The following is a 27,683-nucleotide window of genomic DNA, read 5'->3' as shown; positions in this document are numbered from 1 at the left end:
TTCCAAAGTGTTCAATGTTTAAGCGACATAAGGCAAAGGAGCAATAAGTGTCGATGGCATTATACTTATAGGTTATCTTTTAAAAAGCAGAAAGTTCTTCACTGCCAAAAGTGTTTGCGTAACTGCCACCCAAGAAAACTTTTATGTGTCCTATTTGTGAGACAAAAATTCAAAGATCAAAGAGAAAAGTTATGGATGGGAAGACGGGGCCTAATTGTTTCTAGAATAACATACTCAAATTGCTTGAAATTCTCAAGAAATTGCTACACAAAATTTATGACCATTGAGATGATTTTATAAATAAGAACACTTTTCTCCATTTTTTAAGAGTTCTGAAAGAATATGTGAAGGTAGAAAGTTCTAGAAACACCAAAAAAACCCAAAACAAACCAAAAAAAACATAGGCCAATTCAAGGTAATATAAGTATGTAAAGGAAGATACTGCTCTTCTAATTGCTTGCTAGTTCTAAAGCACCAGCATTAAGTATGAGAAATTTAAATTTCCCAGAAAAAAAAATTAACAACATAATTGCTATTCTTACATCAATTCTGGCTACTATTTGCCCAATGCTTATTATATGCTGGGCACTGTATTGAATGCCATTCAAATATTATCACAATTAATACTCACAATAAACCTATAAGCTTGGTACAGACCCCACAATCCTTCATCTGAAACCCCTGGGACAAGACATACTTCCAAATTTAGAGTTGTTCAGATTTTGAGGAAGACAATACAGTGCACATATTGTCTGTAGTAGTTTGGGTTCCGGCAGGAAACAGACGGCACACTCACACTGAGCTACTGGAGAATATGTATTAAGGAGGGGGAAGGGTTTAGTATAAGAGATAGGAAAACTATAAAAGACAGAGAGAGAGCAGAACTGCAGGAGCAGCGCAAGGAGCAGTTACCAGACACCAGACACAGAGAGGGCTGCCTGCAAAAACTGTTATCTTCACAGAAGGATGCAGTCGACCCACAGTGACCTTGCAGGAATACATTATTTCCAACAGGTCACATGGAATGAATGAGGAAAGAAGCTCAATGCTATCTTCCACACAGGGCAGCCTCTCAGGGGACAACAGAGTGGAGAGGTAGAGGGAGTAGATCTGGAGAGGCAAAGGCAAATTATCCAGCACACAGGTGTATCAATCAGCACGAACTTCTATCACAATGCCAAAATAACCCTCAAAAAAATACAACAGAGGTTTATTTCTCACTTGTATCATGTCACCCAGCAGTTCAATCACATCTAAGACCCCCATGCTGAACCCTCTGTTTCTAGTGGGTTCTGACATGAGAACAAGATGAAGAATGGTGAGAAGGCCTGGAAGGGAGACACATCAGGGGGATCTACATTCTGCTGACCAGGACACAGTCACATAGTACCACCTGACTACAAAGATGCTTGGAGTGGTATGGTAACGTACCCAGAAGGAATAGAAGAAACACAAATATAAGTACTAGTCGTATTATGTATTACATAATCCACACTAAGTGGGACAAATATAGATAGTACTAGTAATAATGAAAAGTCTCACACCAGTGCAGGTTAGAAGTTTCTATCAAGTAAGTTTTGTTACCAAACTTTTTTTTTTTTTTGGGCAAAACTTTACATTTTTGAAGGATTTGGGATCTCAGAACTGCAGATAAAGCTATTATGAATGTGCACTATGATCCACATTATACAAATACAAAACTCTCTCAAACAGCAGTTAGAAAATAGAGATGGGACTTCAACTGAGACCTGTGACTGGCAAACTTACACTTGGGAAAACAGCAAATGATCAGGTGCCTCTTATTATTTTTGACATCATTAATGATATCAGCCCTTGGACATGACAAAACAAAGGAAATACCGCCATATAGTCCAATGTTCATTGTGTCCTGTTCTGTCCCACCACTCACTGTGCTAGCAGGTAAAGGGGATACAAAGAGTAAGAGGTAATGCGGGACGATGAAACACAAGAATATGGTGGAAGAAAGATTTAGGATACGTCTATGGTAAAAAGCAGACTCTGATTAGTGCTCTAAAAGTCTGAAGTCTTAAAATGACTGATTCTGAAGTGTAGAAATAGGGGAAGCTCACATAAAAGGCACCACCATTAGAGTTAGAGCTGGAAAGAAGCACAAAATTTTGAACACGGAAGAAGTACTTTGGGCAGACAGGGAAGGCTGTGCAAATGAACAGAGGCAGGAGGTATTTAAAGGCCTAAATAATGGATGGCAAATGATTTTTGTTTAGGAGCATCGGAGTGCTGGAGAGTTGAGAACTTTAAATTTTATTTAATTATCATCACAAGGCCCAGGCAGCTTAAGATTAGTAAGAAAAAGAAGGTAACGAGGAGTCCAAGGTTGGAGAGCCATTTTGCTAGGTGATAATGCAATTAACTAAGAAAGATTGAGAAGAAACTATCTGGGCTCGAAACTGGGAAAGGGAAAAGTTCTGAATTTTAAATTTTAAATAAGTTGAGACTGAAGTGTTTGAAGCATCACTAGGAGTTACCAGCACATTACCTGAGTATTCTGGTTTATAAAATTCTACTCCATTGCTAAGAGGTTTTTTATGTTGACTTCTAGGTCTAACACACTAATCTCCAATTAAGTGAGGTTCTCTGTTATATGTACCATATAAATAAGATGTAGCAAGCACTGTTCTATTCCTTCAGGAGAAATATAAATCCTTACAGCAAAGTAAAACAAGTGAGGAACATGTACCGACTTGTACTTCTGCCATTTATGGAGCAATTTCCTTGTATGTCAACACCACCGCAATTTTTAAAGAGTGCTGGCCAATGTGATGAAAACATTAGCACAATATAACCAAACTCTTCCCTGTATGCTAGTTGTCAAGGAAAAGAAGTAATCAAAAGACAAAATTCCTTTAAAGAATACACTTAATGTGCTTCAATGTGGATGGTTTAATCTATATATAAAACTTTGTTGCGAGGGGTGCCTACATGGCTCAGTTGGTTGGGCAACCAACTCTTTTTTTTTTTAAGATTTTATTTATTTATTTGACAGAAATCACAAGTAGGCAGAGAGGCAAGCAGATAGAGAGGGGGAAGCAGGCTCCCCGCTAAGCAGAGAGCTCGATGCAGGGCTTAATCCCAGGAACCTGAGATCATGACCTGAGCTGGAAGCAGAGGCTTCTTAACCCACTGAGCCACCCAGGTGGCTGATTTCAACTCCTGATTTCAACTCAGGTCATGATCTCAGGGTGGTGGGACTGAGCCCTGAATCAGGCTCTGCGATCAGCAGGGAGTCCTCTTGCCTCTTTGTCTCATTCTCTCTCTCTCTAAAATAAACAAACAAATCTTTAACCAAAAACAAAAACAAAAAACTTTGTTGGGCACCTGGCTGGCCTAGTCACAAGGCAGGTGACTCTTGATCTCAGGGTTGTGAGTTCAAACCCCACATTGGGTGTGGAGTCTACTTTAAAAAAAAAATTACTTAAAAACAATTCTGTTAATGCAGTATGACAGTATCACTTTCATATGCGATCCTTTTCTTTGTTTTATATTAATAAAGTTTAGCTTCTTCTCTATAGGTGTCTTTAATTATATATTGTTAAATGCCTGGAATGCTATATTCTCAAATTTTTTTTAATACTTCAAAATAACCATGGTCAGAAACTACCAATAAACATATTTACAAGACCTTCAAGAAAAATAAAGACACCTATCTCTAGTATACTTACTTGATTGTAAGTCATGATAATCACAGCACGCAAAATAACATATTCCTCTAGTCAGTGCAGTGAAGAAACTATGTAATGAATACACAGATAAGAGGAATGAGAAAAGATATATTCACTGGATTCCTTAAGCAAGTAGAGGGACACCTGGGTGGCTCAGTTAAGCATCTGCCCTCAGCTCAGGTCATGAACAGAGGGTCTTGAGATCTAGTCCCGCATCAGGCTCCTTGCTCAGAGTGTGGACTGCTTCTCCTTCTCCCTCTGCCTGCTAGTTGCCCTGTGTGTGCTCTCTCTGACAAACAAATAAATGAAATCTTAAAAAAAAAAAAAAAAAAAAAAAGCATGTAGATTTTGGAAAGACTTTATTTGCCTTCCTTGATCTCTGCCAAGGTCTGTCTGCTTACACCAGTTGTTTGGAAAACACCCAATAGGAGATTTTCAAAGAGTAAATGGCAGGTCAAGTTCAGAACACGTGACTTCCTCACTAATTATATTTAAAGAGCATACAGTAGAAGTTAAGATTCCCCACAAGACACTGAAGAAAACCTGAGTTCATAATCCTCAAAGAAAAAACATCAAAAGGTAATATTAATTTGAAATTTTCTGAATTATATATTAGAACCAAATGTAAATTAGAGTTCTGAAATTGAAGTGTGAGCTTTAAGTTAAAAAAAAAAAAAAGAATATTTAACCATGACCAACATGTGCTAAACTGTATTATCTCAGATATGGCAACCTATTAGATTTGAATGTAAGATAAAAGAAAATTAGGGGTGCCTGGGTGGCTCAGTTGTTAAGCAGCTGCCTTCAGCTCTGGTCATGATTCTGAGGTCCTGGGACTGAGCCCCATATGGGCTTCTCTGCTCAGTGGGAAGCCTGCTTCTCCCTTTCCTACTCCCCCTGCTTGTGTTCCCTCTCTCGCTGTGTCTGTCAAATAAATAAATAAAATCTTAAAAAAATAAAAATTAGCCTTACTTTAAAAATGGCTTACTATTGAACTTTAGGTCTTTGTCTATTCTATGCTTTCACATTCCAGATCTACTAACAAATTCTGGACTAAGAGTCAGACTCAAGTTCTAGTTCTGGTCATTTTTAGATATGCATCCACAAGAACTTATGCTCTTTGTCTGAGCCCATCTGTAAAATGAAGGAACAGATATTGATTCCTCTAAATTTCCCTCTATCTTAAGAACTATGATATTGTTGTTTTGGTTTTTTTTAAAGATTTTATTTATTTATTTGAGAGAGAGCACAAGCAGGGGTACCAGCAGAGGGAGAGGGAGAAGCAGGTTCCCCCATTAGCAGGGAGCCCAACACAGAGCTCAATCTGTGCTTGACCTGAGCTGAAGACAAGACACTTAATGGACTGAGCCACCCAGGCGCCCCCAAAACTATGAAACTGTTAAACCAAAGACTGGCATTTTCCCAGGACTGGAAGGAGGTTTCCTTCAGTTTTCCCCCTTCAAAAAAAAGCTGGTTCTTAGATTTGTGTTTAAAGTGTCAGTAAATTTCTTTAATTGTTCTGAAACAGGAAAATGATGTTCAAGCTATCATTCATCAGCCTGTTCCTCCTGTTTTTCACTAACACTTTGGGGATAACTACAGAACTGATGACCTCAGGGTCTACGACAGACTCAAGTCCCAGGAAGAGCCTGAATTCCATGACAACCCCAAGTTTCAAGACAACTTTAAATCTCCATACAACCTCAAAATCCAAGACAACTTCAAACCTCCCGATAATCTCAAATATGAAGATGATCTCAAATGCCAAGACAACTCAGTTAACAACACTAAGCCCAAAGACAGTCATGACCAGAAATGGGAATACTATGAAAAGTGGTAGCACAACACTGAATCCAATGGTCAACATTCACTTTCTTCTCTATATACTATGCTTGCTGTTCTGTGTGTGCTCAGGCTGAAGTGGACTTGAATGATCTGCACTCCTAGCTCAGTTCATTACTATCTGCTGAATTACAACAAGCATGCTAAGAAAATCAAATTCATTTCAGTTTATTTCTTAGGAAGTTATCATTATTCTAGCTTAATTAAGTTGTAAATTTTCATTGTGTAAGTTTAATTATTACCTCAATATAATGCTTTCCTTCCTTATAAATGCCAAAACAAGCAAAATGCTACACATTTGCCCTTTAAATGTTTGCAAAATTGAACAGAAACTCAGATTTTTACATTAAATGTTTAAGAAATTATGTTGGTGATATTTAACCAAAGTACACCTGTGTGGGAGAGAGGGGGATAGGAGATGGGGAATGAAGACTGGCGTGTGTTATGTTTATACTGTTTTATTTTTTATTAAATAGCAAATGCTAATCTTTTTTTTTTTTTTTAAGATGTGTTTATTTATTTTAGAAAGAGAGAGCACACAAGTGGGAGGGGCAGAGGGAGAGAGAGAATCTCAAGCAGACTCTGCAATGAGCTTAACTCCATAACACTGAGATCATGATCTGAGCCAAAACCAAGAGTAGGACAATCAACTGACTGCACCACCCAGGCATCCTAGTAAGTGGACATCTTAAAGGAAATACTATAGTACTGCACAAAACAATACACCTATCTGTGTCACCACAGTTCATGAAGATGAAATAGTAATATGCTGTCACAGTAAAAAAAGGTGCCAATTCTGGGGGAGGGGAAGTTTGAAAAAAATTTTCAAGTTTTTCTTATTTATTTAAGTAATCTCTACACCCAACACGAGACTTGAACTCATGACCCCAAGATCAAGAGTCACATGCTCTTCCAACTGAGCCAGACTGCTAACTATTGTAATGCATAATACAGCTGGTCCAATGACAAGATTATTTTGCTCTGAGTAAACCTTTATCTGGTGTTTGAAAGGTCATTTGTAAATTAGATGCCTAAAATTCAAAACTCTTCCCTATAGAAACATATCTCATAAATACTAGAGAGTTTCATGCTGGTCTACAAAGGTTGATTTAGCCCAAAAACCTTGTACCTAACTTTCACACTGGTAATAACCACATCATTAATAGTGCAGTTGTTAAGGTTTGAAACCCAGTTGATTCTCAAAAACTGCCACCATGAGTTAAATACATAACCCAGTGCAATTTCCTAACTTCAGTAATAAACTGATTACAAGTGAATCACTTTGGATGCCTGCTGAATACGTAAATTAGGCTCTCCACAAGAGATTTTGATTTGGTAGCTCATGGTAGGGCCTAGAAATATGTTTGCTTGTTTTAATTCTCCAGATCATTCTGATAGCTAGGTCTGGGAACGACCAACAATTTCTCTTAAGTTTCAGTTTATATACATGTCAATCATTGTTAGTAACAACACCTCATGGGACGCCTAGGTGGCTTAGTCAGTTAAGTGTCTCCCTTCCACTTGGGTTGTGATCCCAGGGTTCTGGGATCGAGTCTCCTATTGGGCTCCTTGCTCAGCAGGGAGCCTGCTGCTCCCCCTGCTTGTGCTCTGACAGATAAAATCTTAAAAAAAAAAAAAAAAGAAAAGAAAAGAAAATCACACACACAAGGCCTCAGAAAGTTACTGTTAGGGTTAGATGAAAAATTCTATCACATGCACAATTTGCCTGACGCACAGAAAGCACTCAGGAAATGTTAGCTGTTACCATTATTATTACTACTAACTACTATCCCAAAAGCAATTGCCAGGTACAACAATATTCCTAAGAGGAAAACTCTTTGTTAGAACTTTTAGGTTTTATATTTTTAATTATTCTTCAAAAATAACCTGTGTCCTGGCAACAAGTCATATAATACAGAGGCACATAACAAATACTATAATCGGTCCTCTACCTTCTCCAATCATACTCCTCCCCTGCAATAAGCAATGTGAACAACTTAATGTGTCTACTTTCACACATTTGTCAATCTACATATGCCTGTGCACACATAGTTATATGACAATGGTCAGTCCTCCTTCTGGGTCTTTTTAAAGTATAACGGAGGATTTCTGTTACTTTCGCCTGCTCAACATCCATTTTTCCTCATCCTGGATCTGCTATCCAATTTTCCTTTGGGAAACTCTGCCCCTGGTGCCATCTCTTTCAGTCCATGCAGTTCAAGTCGGGCTGGCTTCACCACAAAGCTCCAGGGATGGGTGCATGATTCGGGCCTAGACAACCAAGACATTCCACCCCTCTGCCGCAGTGACTGCCTCAGGAATTGGCATGTGACTCACATGAGGCAGTAAAACCAGTACTTCTGCAGCATCTACTGGGAAAGAGTTCATTTTCCCTCAGTTGGTAAGCTGAGAACACAAAACACTGCTGGCCACAGGAAAAGCCTTCTAGGAATAATATCAACCCAAAGTAAGTAGAGTCAAGAGACAGAGAAGACAATGTTTTGCAGATGACACTGCTCAAAGCTCTGCACATGGTCATGTAAGAAGCCAGACCATATCTTGATCTCCTCAGGTATATGTACCAAATGATGTCCTTTTTGGTTTATACAAGTTTGAAATTCATTTCTGTTACTTGTAACAAGCAAAATAAACTTAATGCACTGCATAATATTCCATAATATAGAGGTATCCTTATATATTCAACAATTCCCCTTCTGAAACATAGTTACATTGTTTTGGGGTTTTTTGTTTGTTTAGTTTTTTTGTGCCACCATAAACAAGACTGCAACAATTGTTCTTGTATTTATGGTACTTTAACTACTACAAAGTAGGAGCATAAATATATGGGAGGGAATACCAGGGAAAGATTAGAAACTAAATTATGTCAAAATTATGGAGCACCCTGCATGTCTGACTACAGAGCCTGGACATAAATGAGGAATCTATGGTGTTTTGTAACACACCGAGAGAGACCAGTTGAGATTTGTACTGGTCTGCCTCCAGATGCAATGTTAAGATGACCTGGAAGAAATTATCTGGTGATTAGGAAGTAGGAGGATAATGCTGCGTTCATATAGGTAAGAGCTAGTAAAGAGAGTCTCAGGAATGGCAGTGGCAGAAAAATGATTTCAAAAGGCATTTTCATTTATTCTTCTTGAGGGAGACTAACCATAAGTGACTCTTAATCTCACAAAACAAACTGAGGGTTGCTGGGGGGAGGGGGTTTGGGAGAAGGGGGTGGGATTATGGACATTGGGGAGGGTATGTGCTTTGGTGAGTGCTGTGAAGTGTGTAAACCTGGTGATTCACAGACCTGTACCCCTGGGGATAAAAATATATGTTTATAAAAAATAAAAATTTAAAAAAAAAAAAAAAAAGGCATTTTCAAGGTTCCTAAAAGAAATATTAAACCATTAAGATCCAATTAAAAAAAAAATGCAACAAAAATCACAACAAATACCAAAAGATAGCCCCTGAAAAAGAATAGCACCAGGTGGTTATTTTGAATCACATGACTGCCAGTCAGGAGCATATACTTCACTTAAGGAGCAGGCCAGAAAGACACTGGCTGACCAGCACTTAGCATGAAACGTTTTGTCAAAGAGGTGGTATTTTAGCTGAACCACATTCTCTTTTTGGAACCTGAAGTATGTGGTGCTGAGGTAATGAAAGAGTTAGTAGTTGTGGCTAAAACTGAAAGGATACCAAAAGAGAAAAAACAGTAAGTAGAGCTGACTATGAAGCCAAGAGAGAGTCAAAGATTGTGAACTAGTTCCAGAACTGATAGCTACCTACTTCTGTCTACACCTAGGCAGTCTCTGCTGTGTAACTCATGTTTTTTCTGAGGCCTACCTTTCTGAGAAAATAAGAATGTCTTCTTTGCAGTAACAAAGGCCTACTAAAACAGTGTAATTTGGCAGGGTCCCACAGCTAAAACCAAGGCTAGGTGACTGACAATGAGGAGGATAAAAGAAAAAGGTAAGAATTTAAAATGATTAGGGTTTCTAGCATGGGAAAGAATAATGATGTAACTGAGAAAGAAAATGCAGTGTAAAAATTTGAATACATACTAAATCAAGTTTTGCATATTTCAAGTCTAAAATGTTTGTGGACTATCTGTAAGGAGAATGGAATCTATAGGTCGAAAAATATTCACTAATACACAATAGTCTAAGCCACAGAAACACAAGAATATCAAAAGAGAAGTCAAACCCAAGTGTTCTTTGACAAAGTTGGCCATGTAGAGATAAAGCCTTCACTATATTCTTTTGGACTTGTATCATGGTGAAAGTGGGCCTTTCTCGGCTCTGAGTTACTGTGTGCTCAGGAATCTTGGAGATAAGACTTCAAACCTGGTGAAAATAAAGACTGAGAGGAGCTCCAGGAAGTCTAAGTGAAAAGTTCAAAGTACTGAAAATCTGAAACTGTTAAGAGTTCTATCCAAAAACAAAAACCAAAAATGAAAAAAAGAAAACCTCAAATGTACTCTGTACAGAACTTTGAAGTCACAAAATACTTCATGTGAGAGGTAGACAGGATAATAAGTGCTGCCCTCTCACCTTTTTTTTTTTTTTTTAACAGAAGACACAGATTCAGAAAAAAAATCACCTAAGATTACGCAGCTAATAAAACAACAGAGTTAAGAATTGTTTAGCACTCTGAAGTCATCATGTTCTATAGGTTTCCTGGAAATCTCACTGTTTTAATCCCACAGAGGGTGTCTGGATCAGGCCTAATCTGCTTTCCTTGGCCTTTTCTAGAACCTCCAATGAAGCAATACAATCTTACACTTTCCGATCCTAAAGGGAAAACCTAGTTTTGAGGCTTTCCAGATATCTTTGCTACTTACAAACTAACAAGAATTTAAAGGGGGAGGAGGACACACATCTATCTGCCTCTCTCACCAATGTTTCACTTTAATTACTTTGACAAAATAGGGAGGGCCAAAACACTGACCGCATTAAAAGTTGGGGTTGAAATATAAATATGGTTCAACTCTGTTACAAAAGAAAATTAAAATTATCTTAGGCAATTTAGAAATGGGTATTGGTATAAAAGTTGGAGAGAAGACTCTCAAGAGAAATGAAGAGATGTTACTCAAGTGTTTTTCAAGAGGAGAGCTCAGGGTAAATGCAAGTTCCTATACTCTTAATTCCATAACACCCAGTGCTTGGGACCCCTTGGTCTTAAAGCTATCTGGATTATTTGACTAAACGAATTTCCCACCTTCCACATTCCTTTCTTCAATCCTCCCCCACTATTTCTCAACCTTCACTTATCCCCTACACACTGTTAAGTTTGTTAGAAACTTGGGAAGATTAATTCCTTCTGCTACTTAATAGCAAAACTAAGATTATACATAGTCCTAAAATTCCAAAGCCAATGGTCTGTTACACCACATTGTCTTTAAAGTTCAAATACCATGAGTTTATATCATCAACACAAAGAAGTAAAAACCACCAACTTAGTATCACCGATAAGTTCCCAAAAGGAAGGAAGTATGGAGGCAAGAAAGAAAAGACCATGGCAGGGAAAGCACAGCAAGCCTCATGCCTATTGTTAAGAAGGAGTTCACCACATTTCCAGAAAGGCTTTCAAAGGAACTAGCCTGGACTGAAGACATAATGAAAAAAATGCAATCATTTTTCCAGGCGGTCACCTGTGCCATCCTTATAGAAATTTCCCACAGCTTCTCTGAATTATTTGTTAAGTAACCCCAATCTCGTCATACACAACATATTATTGAAAGTTCTTAGAAACAGATTCTTAAAGTTTTAGTTCTGCTTAAAAAGACGTGTTTCTGATTATCATGCTATAGATATGTTTACTCAGAATACAGCTTAAAAACTAAAGATGCTTTGCAATTTTTTTATTCTTGGTAATTAATCCATTGTAGGAAGTATTTAAAAAAAAAAACTGATTTTAAGAAAGAGAAGCCAAGAGGAAACAGGTCTCCTGAAAAGCAATTTCTAATATACCACTGTAATTTTGTGATGATGGCTATTTATCCAGCTATATTCTTACAGGTAAACTTATCTTCAATTCCAGTAAAGTCAAATGGGAAAAACCAAATTTGCTGTCTCTCTACATTTGTAATTATTTTTAAAACTCTGTTAAGAGAAACTAAAACATCGTAGTTCTTACCTCCGTGCAACATAATAAAATATAGGATTCCCAGCTTTGGAAGTCCCAGCTTGGTAGAAAATACTTAATGTTTTCAAAGCCTTGAACTCTTCTTTTTCATGTACTTGATGCCTGAAAGAAAAAAACAAAAACAGAGTAACTCAGGCTTTATATTGTCCATTGAGTATTTTTAAAAACCCATGATTACAGCAATGATAAAATATGTAAAATGGCAAAATATTTAAAAAGCAAAACACTTTCTAAAAGGCAATTTTGTAACAAATACCAAAAATTTTAAGGTGTTACTCTTTGAAACACACTGAGTAGTTCTTAGGAATATCTTAAGAGAAGTACTGGGCAGCAATATTAACCATAGGATTGTTTTTTATCATGGAATTTTTTTTTTCTAGAAGCAACTGAGTTTTCAATTTTTTTCAAGAGTTCAATTTATCAACATTTTCTTTATTGGTTTATGATTCTGAATGATTTAAAAGGCCTTCCTTTGCACATGTTTCCTTCTTCATGAGAGTTTATCCTCATGAATGGTATGAGCACCTTTTTCCAGATAGTCATTCAATTGTACCAACACCATTTATTAAAAGTTCATTCAACAGTTAAATTTAGAAACATAAGAAACAAGCGTTGGCGCGGATGTGGAGGAAAAGGAGCCCTGATGCACTGTTGGTGGAAATGCAAACAGGAGCAGCCACTACGGAAAAGAGTATGTTCCTCAAAAAATTAAAGATAGAATTACCAAATGATACAGTAATTCCACTGCTGGGTATTTACCCAAAGAAAACTGAAACACTCCTCTGAAAAGATATATGGACCCCTATGTTTATTGCAGCATTATTTACAATAGCCAAGACAGAGCCAAGTGTCTACTGATAGATGAATGGATTAAAAAAAAACTTGTGTGTATACATATAGAATGGGATATTATTCGGCCACAAAAAAGAATGAAATCTTGCCATTTGCAACAACATGGATAGAAATAATTCTGAGTGAAATCAGTTGAACAAAGACAAATACCATATGATTTCATTCATGTGTGGAATTTAAGAAACAAAACAAATGAACAAAGGAAAAAAAACCAAAAAAGATATAGAAAGTATCTGGTTGCTGGAGGAGAGGTTGGGTGGGAGGATGGGGAAAATAGGTCAAGAGGATTAAGAGGATAAACACTGTGTAATGTACAGATTTGTTAAATTACTACACCGTACACCTGAAACAAATGTAACAATATATGTTACTTATACTGAAATGAGTGAACGAATGAAAAAATAAATGTAAATCCCAAAACTTAAAAAAAAAAAGTCCATTCTGGTCTCCCTGATTCTGAACACCACTGTTTATCATATATATTAAATTCTCCTGTGTATTTTAAAATATTTCTGAAAAAGTATGACTTGATTTTTATGTATTCTGCTGAATACACAGTGTGTGTATAATTAATTTGAAGATTCTAGTCATTCACTAACCCTGGGACATTTTCATCCATTGTCTCTTCAAGTATTACCTCTTCACCATTCTCTCTAAGCTGCACTTCTGAAACACCTATAATGCTTGTTGGACCTTCTCATTCTGTCATCTGCATTTTTTAACTTCTTTCCTATTTTCCACTGTACTAAGATATGTTGGTAACGTGTTCAGAAATCATCTTCCAGCTATGTATTTTAAAAATAAGATATTTTTAAAAAATAGTTCCTTTTATGTACTATTTCTAGGTGTCTTGTGTCTTGAAGAGGGTTGGGGAGAGAGGCTGTATTATCTTAATCCATCATGTTGCTGGTACCAGGTCAGTGTTTGTTTAGTATTAATGGAAACAACTTACACATCATTTGATAAGAGAATAGGTACACATGCGTATAGATAAATGATTGTGTGGCCATCTGCCCAATGTCAACTAAATTATTTCTAAGAGGTACACGTTTCTAAGAAGACTGAGAATTTTTTACTTTCTTCTTCAGATTTTTAAGTTTTGAGTAATTCAACAATTTTTATCTTTACAGCTGAGAAAATTATAAAGCTACCTTCATTTCCTTAAAAGAAAAATGGGTCTCAAAGAGCATCAGTGGGAGCTGAGAACAAAAATAACACTTAACATTTATTAAACACTATATATAAACACTATATATACCAGACACTGTTTAAAATGTCTCACATATATTAGGTCATCTAGTCTTCAAAAGCATAGAAGGTTGTTTTATAAGGGAAGTTAGGATCTTATTATAAAGAATAAATAAATAGGTGTTCTTAGAAAAGTGGAAAAATGGCTAGGATGTCCTCAGTAATGCTGAATAAAAAATAGTTTTATATTCTTGTATTATGCAATGCTCAATGAAGTAATATGAAAATTTTGTGTGAAAATATTTCTTCAATCATCAGGAATAAACATGTTAAGCTGAAATGAATATAACAGAGCTAAAGATAAAAATTAAGCTGCAAAGGATACTGTTACGTATTAACATTTTTTTTTTTTTGAGAGAGAGAGAGAGCGAGCGAGAGCGAGCATGTGAGAGCATGAGTGGGAGAAAGAGAGAGAATCCTAAGCAGACTCTGTGTTGAGTGGAGCCTGATGAACGGCCCTGATCTCAGGACCCTGAGATTACAAACTGAGTTGAAACTAAGAGTCAGACACTTAACCAACTGAGCTACCCAGGTGTCCCATGTATTCACACATTCTTTTAACGGTATCAAAGAATTGGAGGCATGTGCGCACAACTATGGCCTATATGTAATATGATCAGTGACAGGCACTTACAATGCAAGGCTTATTATATGGAAATCTGGGATAAAAATTAATTTCTGAATGTCACATTCTGCTTTTTTACTTGTTTCTGGCACATATAACAAATAAAACACTTCACCCACAGTCACTAATGAAGTACTTACTAAGTGACTAAGTGTGAAATACTATGAAAGGTCCTTTAAAGACTAAAGGATTCAGCATGCTGCAATTGCTGTAACATCAAAAAAAATAATATCTAACAATGAGGATGTTTCACCTCACAAACAAAATCCTAATAAATGAGATTCAAAACAAATGTCCACAGGAATTTTATAGCCATACTGAAAAATACTGAATTTTCTGAGTCTCAACCTGAATGAAGTTAAATAGCATTAACTTTTGGAAGGGTTCTGAAAAACACTACAGTGTGGTAGAAAGAGTTCAGAACTTAAAATCACAGATCTCTGAATTACGTGCCGAATCTTGGGCAAATCACTCACTTTGAGCTACAGGACTGCCCTTAACCATAGTATGATTATCTACCCTCCCTTCTAAGTATTAAATGCAAAACACCTCAAAGCAAAATGACAAAGTACATTGCTTTTATAAGAAAATCAAATATAAAACAAAGCAAATGTCAACAATAAAGAAGAAAAAAGTGGGGTCCCAAAATACACCCATGTGGTCATTAGGCACCTCTTTCCTGATAATCCCCTATCAGAAATACAAGTATATCTAACAAGCAGCCTGGTGGTCAGCGTTGCACCTCAACTAAAAGCGAGCAATCATTATTTCAACGTGGTACCTTACCTAGTCATAAATTCCTCAAACTTGGAACTGGTAAGGTTAAGGCTGGACCAGTGTGTATCTGCCACAGGTTTGTGCTCTGGAGGACCCAGGTATGCAAGAAGTGTTGCCATCTTATCGAAAGGTCGTCTTCCAACAGCTTTGTGATCCCTAGATAGAGCAAACTACTTAGAAAACAGGAGCAGTTCACATTCAGCAGTATACATTGCTTTAGATTATCATTGCTTTTCTTCTTTCTGTCAGCTGGTGGTTCTTGCTGACTTGTAAATAGCACCAAAAAGACCTCACAAGGTCTTGTAAGATGGAGACATCTTAGAAATATGACCACTCCCCAAACTATAAAACTTACATAAAAAATTCTTTTCTTTTCTAGTATTCTTAATCCACTACCACTAAACAGACAATCAGTAGTTAAAATAATGTTGTCATCCACTTTTCACAAGACGAAAAGAATCCTTCTTGAGAAACTAGGCTTTATTAATTGGGATATGTATTTGTCCCTCATATCAGATCTCTGCTTAATCAGGGTAAATATGGATTTTCAATAACAATTCAGCATTTAAAACTATACAAGAACAACAAAATACTGTTTCACAAAAAGCATCAAACTCCATAAACAATGAATCTTGGAACACTGCATCAAAAACTAATGTAACTTATGGTGACTAACATAACACAAAAAAAATCAAACTGGTAAAAATTGGGTTTACTAATGCTAACTTTGGTGAGGATGTGTACACAGAGGTACTCTCACACAGAACTGATTAAAATGTAAATCAGCATGAATACCATGAAAAGTAATGTGGCAGTTATATAGTAAAGTTGGGGCTGTGTGCAGCCCAGAACCCAGCAATTACACATTCAGGTAATACACAAAGAGATAAATATGAAGAATTTTATTACACTACTATTTAAAAGAGAGAAAAGCAAAAAACAAACCTAAGTATCAACTAAGGAATGTGAAAATAAGTTCTCATACAGTGATCCAGTAAAACACTAACCTAAGTTAAATAATCTCAGAATATTGTGTGAAGAGACTATATTTAGTATATAATTTCTGCAAAATTTTCAAACACACAAAACTATGTTATACATACATATAATTTCCTTACTTTGTCAGTTACCTAGAGGGAAGTTGTATCTTTTCCCCCCAAGAAATAAAATGTTATAAAAATTTAAAGTAAAACAGCAAACTAATGTCAAAGTTAGACAGTAGACATGGGTCTCTATTATATTATAGCCTATACTCTTATGTATGTTTAGAATGTGTATTTTTTTAAGACAACTGAATTAAAAAAAAAAACTGTAGCATCAAACTACACAATTATGTATGTGAATTATGTAAGAGAAATGAATGTTTGCATTTAAAGGCTACACAGTTTATTTTAGGGTGACACAGATAAAGCATGTTCAGTCTTCCTCTATTAGGGCACATATCAGTCATGCCCGTATCACTTTAATCCATTAACAATTCATGAAGGATTAAAATGTTCTCTTTTTTAAACCACCATCTCCTAATTAGTTAACTTTAGCTTCATGGTTTTCTAACGCTCCCATTAATGAATAAACCATTTTTATTAGCATTTAAGATTTTCTGGACTCATTTTACATTGAGTAAGAGAACTCCTCACACATAGGAACATGGATCCTTTATAAACATACACAACTAGAAAGGATAGCAAGTGATTCAGGCCACAAAGACTTTAACTAGGAACAGCTAATAAAACAATACCGAAGTTGACCCTTTTTAGTTACTGAGGGTTTTCTGCATAAAGCCTTATTTGCATATACTTGAGAGTTATCACAAATAGAACACTGGCAATGTTTTAATTATTATATTCCCAAGAATGAGCTACTCTTCAAATTCAGATGCCAATACTCATTTGAGCTTCTAGTAAATTTAAACTTCTCCACGTTTAATGTTTCGCAAACCAGAAAAAAACCCAAAGGGCTAATTTGTAATTTCTCGGCTTAAACTTTAAAAAAAAAAAAAAAAAAAAGTATGTATCACCGAGGCAGGCTTATAGATCATTTAATATTGAATGAACCCTTTGCCTATTTATTTTTGAAGAGAGTCTAGAGTTCTACATTTCTCTTTTCAAACCAGTTCTTACTCTGAGCAGATGCAAAATAAAAAGCATTATTCAGGACCAAATTGTTTTTATAAATTAAAGCTAAAAGTTTTCAAAATCTCATGACTCTGAAACCCTACCTGTTGCTAGAAAGATACTGGCCAATTTTCTCTTGATTGTTCCAGAGCAGACGATGTAAAGCAAGCACATTGCCATCACTGATGAAGGAAAGACTATGATTTACTGCATCACTTGTAGGACAATCAGATGCTATATCAAGGAAAAACCTTAAAAAGTATAAAATCATTAGAATTTTTAAAACCAGATACACCCATATCCATGTTTGAATTAAATTCATATGAAGTAATTTTGTAAAATAACTGAGATTAGAAGTATGGAGGATTAAGACATTATTCACACATGACTGTCATAAAACAAAACGAGGAGAAAAGGAGAAAGTTGGCTTTCCATTTCTAATACCTGGCTTTGGCTTCAGAGTAGGTTTTAAAGTCAAACCACAACAAAATTTAGATGGATAAGACTTTGGATTGAAGCCAGTACTTTATAGATAAGGAAACAGAGACCAAGACAAGACAAAAGAAAGACCTCCCCAAGTCATACAGCCTATCAGGTCAGAGCCAGGAGTATAACTTTTGTTCTCTTCACTTTCTATGGGTGGTCAATCTGCTAGAATATGAATCCTATGCTGACATTTGCTTTTCTCTCCAATATCGCTTGCAGTCCAACAATATGTCTTTTGAACTCCAGCTACAAAGAAATTGATATGAACCATAATGAAAAACTGGAAGACAGAGTTGTACACGTCTAGCTCAGACTATGAGATCAATTAGTTTCACATAATAGAAAAAGAATTCTGGACCTTAACTTATATTTACAAAGTACTTTCTCATATGCTATCTCACTTGATACTTTAAAGTCCACACTCAGGTAAGCAAAAAGTATTATCCCTATTTACAGATAAACACAACTCAAACTCAACATAAAAAAAAAAAAAAAACTGTCATTATATGCTATTATGCATTATGTATACATTTTGGTTTTAGTTTGTACTAGAAGGAATCTTTTTCTTCTTCCTCTCCTCCATATTGTAGCAACCTCAAATCCTTTAACAGATGTGTCAAAACTCCCTGCTGGTTTTCAAATACGGAAATCACTATTAAATTATAAAGAATATGGATTTATTTAGCCACTGTCTCTTATATAACAAAAGATTAACTCTGCTCTTGACCTAGAGAGGAAAGAGGCAAAAACCTACACAAAAGCTTCATGTAGACCTGGTACAGGGTGGGCAACAGACTTAAATGAAACTGACAGTACTGGAGTCAAATAGAGCAATCCTACCTCCGTGCTGCATCAAAGTTGCTTTTCACAAAATCATTAAAAGGCCGCATATGTTCTTCTTTTGTGAATAGAACATGATTGGCAATACTCTGAAGTATCTAAACAATGGAACAGGGTTATAAATCAGATCATTGTATGAAGTGTACACATTCATATATTCTTTAAAAAGTACTAATTGATACAATTTCTAGTGGTGATTAAATTATTACACATTCTAGAAATACTAGGTGTTGTTACTGTTCTTTCCCATATATAATTACTATACATATACATATGTAAGTATATATGTAAATATATGTAAACATATATACATATTAAAATATCTTTAATAAAAATCATATATGTAAATATATGTAAACATATGTAAATATTATACATATTAACAATTTTAATGTCTTTCTTAATTTAAAAAAATCATACAGCCTCCATTTCAGAATTTCCAGAATAAATACATAGAAAACTATCTTCAGAAGACATTTGCTAAGATTATTTTCCCATGATAATAAGGTCCATCAGGTATCAGTCTAGTAAATTCCTTTGTAATTTAACAAATAAAAATAAAACAAAAGCATATAAGTGAGAACCACAGGCCATTTTAAAACTCAATTCAAGTGTAAGTACAATAAATATGAAAAACAGAAAATCTAGTTGGAAGAGGAATTTTAAATAGATTATCAAAATAATTTTTCACCTTTGACATTAACTTCAAGCCCCTTTCAATTCTAGGTGGTGGCTTTTTATCTAAAATCCCTGCTTCATATGGTGAGACAATGGCAGGATTGATAAATCTGAGGAACATGGCACTTCCCACTGCACCGATGCTGTTCTGAGGGAAACGCTGGCTAACCACCTAAAAACAAGGAGTTGAAAATTGACTATATGGTTTGAATTTAAAAAGGAAATGGGAAGAAAAAGCTCAAGGGTCAAACTTTCGCACAAAAACTGAATAGATCAACCCTTGTAAACGACATTTCTATTTTTTCTTAACTCCCAAAACATCAGTAAATAAAGTTTATCCCCAATTCTTGCCCTCCATCCTTTTAAAGGACGACAAAGACATCTAAGGAGAAAGAAGAACCTCATGAATGAGTTGCATAGGAGAGACCTGAAAAAAGATCTTACATTTGTCATCGTTGTTTATACTGCAAGTTTGATAAGTAACAAAAGCAGACCAAATTTTCACACAACGATTATCATATTTTACTAAGATTAACAGACATGAGAGAGCGGTCAACTCTTACAAGACAAGGCTAAGTTTGCAACAGCATACCCCCAAACATCCAATATCTAATAGTAAATACTTACATTTTGTTGTATACCTGGTACAACTGAGTATCTTGAGTAAAATGCTTGCCACACACTAAAGTTATTTAGATTCCTATCAAGAGAAAAAACTTACTTACAAGTAACATTACTGCCAGTTCATTTTCTTCCTCAGAATTTGTTATAAGATAAGGACCTATTATTTAAATCATGGAGGAACAGGAATTCTTGGGGACCTAAAAGAAAAAAGGATCCCACCAGCAGAAAAAAGGACCCTTTTGTGTACCTCAGGGTATAATTCTGTCAAATAAAAAAAAGTTAAGGAAACAAGAAGAAGTTGCCCACACTGAAAAACATGAGTCGAATATTTAAAATTATTTCTTTTCTCTTTCTTTTTATAAAACATTCTATCTTGAAGGTAAAGTAATAGGCACATTAGACTGGGGAAAGTGTTAGGCCACCAGCTCAGCATCCATCTCTTTTCAGTGACTCCTGTTTTAAGTTAACATATAAAATCAGATTATTCTAAAACTCATTTTTTTTTCCCAAGAACGTATATTTATTTTTCAAGAACACTTTTGTAACATATTAATCTGTAAATGCTCTTGCTTAGTGTAGCTAACTGCTGCTTAAACCAGTGGTGGCTATGGCAGCAAAGCCACAGCACTCCATGCAATATTCAAAGATTCTAGGGACAAACTCACATTTCAGAGGATATTGGGGGAAAATGAGAAAATGGGATTTATGTGCAGAATCTCATATAACTCTAGTTTACTTTATGATGCCTTAATAAAGTAATACCTCTTGTCACTGACTCCCAATTAACTCTGGGAAGAATAAGGATTATTTCATTTCTTTCTATGCCTTTTAGTGTTTCATGTGGTGTATATTTTTAATGTCTTCTTTCTTTTCCACTACCCAAGATCTCTAAATAATCTTCTACCATATCCGACAGAGAATTCATAAATGTAAGATTCCAGAGAATGATTTTTTAAGCCGAAGAATATCCCTGTAAGAGGTGATAACAGACAATAGTTGTACTAATATATTCTCATCTTCATTTATACTATGCAGCTTGGGAAGCTTTCGTCTTAAAGTCCTCTGAGTGCTACTGCATGAAGGACAACCTTACATTTAAGAGGAAGCTGGTGCAGATGGCTAAATATAGCAGCCTTACTAGAATAGCTTGAAAACCCAAATACTGTTTGAGAATTATTTTTGGCTGAAATACAGTTTTAGAAATAAAATTAAGAAGAAAATTCCAGTGTTTTTACCACTCTGGTACGGTATTTAACCTTTTGGGATGTAGGAAGAGAAAAATGAATATATACATTTATGCAGACAAAATTTTTCATACAATTTCAGAATGTTCAGGGACCACCACTGCTACGGAGTGGTTCTTTTAGAACTCCCAAATTTTAATCTTGAAACAGAAGAAACTAATCAACAAGCCTACAGAATTTTAAAGCTTTAAGGAATGAGTTAGCAAGAAGAGGACTAAAAACTGCTTTATATTTAATTTCAAATAGGTTGTTTTAAAAGAATAAGCATATATTCAGTTTAATCCACTAAAATTCTATAACAGCTTTTAAAAAATTAAAAGACATCATTTGGTTTCCAAGAACCATTTATAAAATACTAACCTGCTGTGAAAGTACCTCATAAAAACCAGCACATTTTTTAAAGATGCTACTTATTAGTTTTGTCTAGAACAAAAAAATTTTAATGTGTAACTCACATTTATACCTGATTTATACTTAATACTATTCAACCTCAGAATTTAATGAAAATCTGCGATAATTATTTCCCAAAGGGAGAATATTGTCAAACTTCTGAAAAGTACTACATCTCTACTATCCTCCACATCTTCAAAATTAATTCTTGTCAAAACTCAAAGGACCCATACCTCAGAAACACACAGAATCAATAAAAATGCTGTATAACAAGTTTCATGAGACAATTTATAAAAATAGTTCTTTTTATATCACCATTAATGAACATCAATGTAATTTTACTTCATAGTATACATACTCAAGTGGGGTTTTTTATTTTTAATCTAGAAAAATCTAATTTAGATCCCAAACACATTCTCCATAAATGGTCAAAGTTGGGCTAGTCTGTATGCTAAAACCAGTTATCAGAAAAATGTTCTTGTTACTTCCCTTAGTAAAATCTGAACAACATGGTACAAATAAATAGTCATAAACTTTACAACAGCAAGAGGATCACTACCCACACATGCTTGATTACCTGAATGAGGTAGACAGTAAACTTCTCAAAGGAGATCTAATTATACATTATATGTTTGAGTAGAATAAATGGAATTATGTATAATATAACTACACAGCTAATAAACCAAGAGCCAGGACCTTCTCTATTTTACATATTCCAATCCATTACACATACACCCCCCCCCAAAGAGCTTGCTTTTTAAAGATCATTAGATTCTTAACCCAACAACTGCATAAACCAATATTTTAAATTTATGATGACTATATTGTCTCCATACTTTGGAATACATTCTAAAATACCGCATATTACCAATTAGTTTCCCTTTGTTTCCATGAGGACCTCATAACACCTGTGCTGAGAAATATATTTCAAAACTCAGCATTACCCAGAAACAAAAAAAAAATCTGAAAATAACACTAGTAGAAAATAACATTTCAAAGAATACTTTTAGACAAAATCTTAATTAAAAAAATGCAGTGTTAGGAGGCTAGAAAACATGCTCTTAGAGAAATACAGAGAGCTGGAATTTTAATTTATGTGATATACTACACAATGCCATTAGTAAAACACTGAACAAGAGTGTTAGAAATAGTAAATTCCAACAGTGATGGTGTATATATGTTAAACCCACATACGCTGAGAATTAGAAGCATTAGAAAGAAATGTTTTTAAGCAAGACAGCCATCTAATCCAATGCATTTGCTCACAGCTGACCAAACTTAATTAACATACTCAAAATCTCAAATGCACATTAAAAGCGTAGGTGTCTAAATTTTAATTTAGTTCTGAATTTGAAACAGGAATTTATTATGTGTCAAGCTTTAGACAAAGAATGAAAGATGAAACCAAATGTATATTTTAAATTTTACCTTTGTATGTAAACTACTTACATGACTCCTAAAGGTTTTTTTTTTTACATCTTTCTCTAAAATCATTAGGATTATACAAACAAAGATTAATACTCAGCCTGATAAGTCATAGTGATAATGGCAAATTCAAAATGAATGCATATTAGGAACAAATTCTACTCATGGGGAAGAAAAAATAATGATTACTGTAATTTTCTTCCCTTAATTAGAGCAGGTTCATAGAAACAGGCAGTATATTCTTACCATGTTAGCAAAATGAGGTGTTTCTCTACAAATAATGGAATCACCGAGTTTTCCTTTATTTCAAAAGTATTATATTCTCAATCCCAATTGTTTAATAATGACTTTCTCTTAAGGTAAAGGTTTACCATTAGGATTGTTATAATCTAAGCACAAATATCAAGATTCTGCCTGAGATTGTTTAGATAAAAATAAAAGGAGTAAAAAATTGAAATCTTTAGGTAAGATTTACAAAGTGACACACTCCCTCCATAAACTTTTTTTTCGCCCTCCATATACTTCTAACAATGAAGAAAAACTTTCACCTCTAGGAAAAGAAACCACTCACATTACCTGCAACAAGAAGCAAGAATGAAGAGAGTCAGCATTTCCTAAGGCCTTGAAATTAAGTTTCTTTTGCATTCATTTATAATTTTTAAACATAACAATAATAAAATTAGACCAGGGATATCCAATGCAACAAATGCCCCCAAAATGCCTTTGGGATAAATCAAACCAAAGGAACACAGAGAATGTTTTGATGTAACTTAATTCCAGGGTTAATTGAAATGAAAGCTATTTTGTGCCAGAATTAGTAGAATGATTTTACAGTGAAGGTCAAATAGGCTGAAGTGAAGATGTTCTCAACAAACAGCAAAAGATTTTTGTTTTGCTTTGAAAGAAACAGCTAATAAAAAGTTCTCCAAACTTACTGATTTTTTGTTTTCCTTTTTTTCTTTTACTGTAGCTTTATTCAGTAGGGAGTGGCAAGTTGCCTACAGAACAGAGATGAGCACAAACAAGTCACAGCACCAACTACATACAGCAACAAAAACAATGTTGGCTTGTACATAAAATTACATGATCAAATGTAACACAAATGGAATCAACAAAAATTAGAAATCGATTTTGAGGGATGAATTTTATTTCTGGATTTTAATTTTTATTACATTTTTAAGCCAAGCACTAAATAAACAGCAAGAAATGTTGAGACAATCATATCTACTATTTCTGGCTATAAATCACAGAAAAGTTCTCCCCAAGTAAATTTGAGGATATTTAAGATCTACATTTAATTCCTAGCTTTTGATAAATTTCAAGTAAGATGTTCATTGCAAGTAGATCACACACTCAAAACACTTCTATGTGTCTACATAATTTTTTCTTCATAAATACTTCTCTGTGTATCCTTCAATTGACTTAAAGTTCTTTTTTCAGTAGCTGGCATTTAATTTAGACCTACTGATTTAAAAAATAAACATTAAATGGCTAAATATAATGGTTAAATTCACTTTAGGGATTATGAATCAAAAATCTCTTAAGAAAGAGTCTCTTAAACTTTCACATATTTTTTCTGTTTGCAGGCTACTTCCTGAAGAAGTTCTAATCAGAGGAGGTTAAAAGTTCTGCAACATTTGGAAGAAGAATGTTACCAGCTCAACTAGAAATAAGCATTAATTAATATTAAAGTGAAGAAACTGCAGAGAAAATATAGAGTAAAACTATAAGCCCACTTAAAATTTTTCACATATTTGACTACCAGAATGTATCAAAACACCAAAAAGGAAAACAAAACGAAACAAAACAAAAAACCACCACAGCTCTGAGTTCCTTCTAAGCCAAATAGTTCTTTCGTATCATATATCATACCATATCTACACACACGTATTATTTTTAAATTAGGCTCCACACCCAGCATGGAGCTTAAACATGGGGCTTCAACTCACCATCCTGAGATCAAGACCAAGCTGAGACCAAGAATCAGATTCTTAACTGAGTGAGCCACCCAGCCACCCCTAGGCCAGAGTTCTTTTAACTTTTAAATTAAGACTCCTGGTTGGTGTAGACTAAGCACAATTTTTAGTATATTTAAAGCCAAGTTAAATCCACCATTCATGGAATTTTATTCTAGGAATTCAGTGCATTCAGCACCATAACCTTAAAGTTACTTTGATATTTGTTTGTCCATCCATTCATCCATCCATCCACCCACGCATCCATCCAAGGAGTAATTGTGCATCCAACATGCTAGATATCATCCTATGCATCAGAAATAGCAGTAAAACAAGACGACACCATCCTTTCCTTAAGGGTCTTTGGTTCAAACTTTAGACTATATACAAAAGTACTGGTAACCAAACAGATCACTAAAATGCAGTTTCATGCAACTTTTTTCAATTATGGTATATAATTTGCTCTTACCGACTTAAAAAATTAGTGTAAACTACTTTGGTTTGGAGAAGCAGATTTACTGAGGAAAATATGGCATTTGCTTCGAATCATAATATTTAGCTCCTTCTCAGAATTCTCTCACCATAACTAGGAGGAAATCCATTCTGGTAACTGTTTTCTCATCATAGGTATCTCCAGCTTTTCAAAAGTTCGCTTTCACAAAAGACCTAACTTAGTACCTATTTCTGCTAACTGAAAGGAACCCAAAGAGGCTTTTGCTTTTACAGGGAAAGTAGCAAAAAGCGACTATTGCAATCAGTGCTCATTCTGCAGCAAGCCATTAGAGAGGCAGCACACACCCCAACCAGCAAGTGGCTGCCAAGATCCTTCCCCAGGAGCTACACTCAGCATCTCAGCTTCAAGTTGCCACAGCTTTGAACTTGCCTCTGAGTATCGTGCTTTATCTTGATTTATTTTATCCGTTAAATAACGGATTTTATTTATCTGTGCTTTATCTCAATTTATTTTATCCGTTAGCAAGATGTGTCCTAGGGTATCAGGAAAGCCTAGGAGTTTGTAAGGTGTTAAACTTGGTATAAAGCTGAATGCAATTAAGCACTTCAATTGTGGCACATTAAAGACACCATGTGTACACTGAATTTGCCAACATCCACCCTTCATACTGCTGACTCAGAGAGAAAGAATCTTGAAAGTTGCTGAGGTTACTAACTGGTTCTGCCAGTAGAAAAGTGGTCTCTTTTATTCAGCATCCGGAAATGGATGCAACGGAAAGTCTACTGCTTGAGTGGATTGATGGGTGAGCAAAGCATGGTGTTCCGTTAAGTTATCTTACACTGCAGGAGAGATTAATTTTTTTTAGTAAGCTGAAACAAAGTATTGGACAACGATGACCAAAGTGCTGTAAAAGTATAATTTAAAGGTACACATGGGTGGTCTGATCAGTTTTGAGGTAAGGGTAGCTGCATAGCTCTAAGGGTACTAGAGAGAGTGCTTCAGCTGATACTAAAGCTACTGAAAAAGTCCCAGAACCGGCAAAAACAATCATAGCAAAAACAATCATACAAGCAAGTGTTTAACTTCAATTTATGATTGGAAAAATTGCTGAGCAAGACATTTATTTCAATAGAAAAAAAGCAGACTAAGGGACACAAGGCAGCAAAGGACAGGTTTGATGCCCACTATTAACACAACTGGTGATGCTATACTTAGGCCTCTACTAGCATACCACCAGAAAACCTAAGGGCACTCAAAGGCACTCATAAGACTACTTCTTGGGGCGCCTGGGTGGCTCAGTGGGTTAAGCCACTGCCTTCGGCTCAGGTCATGATCTCAGGGTCCTGGGATCGAGCCCCGCATCGGGCTCTCTGCTCAGCAGGGAGCCTGCTTCCCTCTCTCTCTCTCTGCCTGCGTCTCCATCTACTTGTGATTTCTCTCTGTAAAATAAATAAATAAAATCTTTAAAAAAAAAAAAAAAAAAAAAAAGACTACTTCTTGTGTTTCATTCACATCCAAGCAGTTGGAATATCCAAGTGATTTTTTTCGAAGCACATGAGTACATTAGTCCTTTTGTTGAAAATACCGTAAAGAAAATAACCTTGGTAATAGGTGTCTTTTGATTGTTGAAAACCGTGCTGCTCATCCACCTGGCATTACGGAGTATGGCAATAACATTCCTGTGTGTTCTTCCTACCAAATATGATGTTCTTGATACAACCATGGGTCCTAGGCCTACTCACCACAATTAAGGCTTCCTATATGCAAAACGTGATGCATCTCACAGTAAGTGCATTTGACAGAGAAGCCAATTCCAAAGCATGTACACCCGGGATCTGGAAAGACTACAATATAAAACTGGCAATCACCAACTTTGAAGGTGCTCTTGATAAGTTAACACGTTCTGGATGTGAAATGGTGCTGAGAGGATGGTCTCCTGAAGCAGGAAACAATTTTAAATGATTCAAACCAACAACAATAAATACAGCAATACTGACTTCAGCTAAGGAGGCTTGGTTTGTGGAAACTGATGAAGACCCCATGGCATCCCATGATCAAGAACTGACAGATGAAGAGCTGATGCCATTGCATGAGCAAAGAACACCAATCCACATTCAACACTAGTGAACGGCCCAGAAGTTTATTCAGGAACTGAACGTGAAGCACGTGAGATTTTTGTGACGATGGACAGTGCTGCCGTGACTGCAGGAAAGTATGACTTTAATTTTGAAAGGGCACGTAGGTTTAGGGGCAGGTTTACAGAATGTCTTGAATG

The 27,683-nt window shown here is 35.5% G+C and overlaps 1 protein-coding gene and 1 long non-coding RNA gene across 11 annotated transcripts in view; one reads left to right on the top strand and one right to left on the bottom strand.

The window, feature by feature from the left end:
• The window catches only part of NF1 (neurofibromin 1), a 255,085-nt gene that overhangs the window by 90,679 nt on the left and 136,723 nt on the right, over window positions 1-27,683 (bottom strand). For 6 of the 10 annotated variants that reach the window (XM_082707297.1, XM_082707296.1, XM_082707293.1 and 3 more), the window contains 6 exons: window positions 23,935-23,997; window positions 19,330-19,488; window positions 18,639-18,736; window positions 17,417-17,563; window positions 15,208-15,354; window positions 11,688-11,798 (listed from right to left, as the gene is read on the bottom strand). In XM_082707297.1, the coding sequence (XP_082563423.1) occupies window positions 11,688-11,798; window positions 15,208-15,354; window positions 17,417-17,563; window positions 18,639-18,736; window positions 19,330-19,488; window positions 23,935-23,997 (725 nt within the window). The remainder of the gene's footprint in view (window positions 1-11,687; window positions 11,799-15,207; window positions 15,355-17,416; window positions 17,564-18,638; window positions 18,737-19,329; window positions 19,489-23,934; window positions 23,998-27,683) is intronic. The other 4 variants (XM_082707299.1, XM_082707300.1, XM_082707298.1 and 1 more) reach the window with 1 other exon arrangement.
• On the top strand, window positions 4,118-6,034 carry LOC309851711. The gene is made up of 2 exons (XR_014304885.1): window positions 4,118-4,280; window positions 5,230-6,034. It is a non-coding gene; the product is annotated as an uncharacterized lncRNA (long non-coding RNA).

Source organism: Mustela nivalis (genome assembly GCF_964662115.1).
Source record: "Mustela nivalis genome assembly, chromosome: 17".
In the NCBI taxonomy this organism is placed as follows: Eukaryota; Metazoa; Chordata; class Mammalia; order Carnivora; family Mustelidae; genus Mustela; species Mustela nivalis.
Note: the sequence above shows the minus strand (reverse complement) of the source record. Positions and strands in the feature narration are given on the sequence as shown.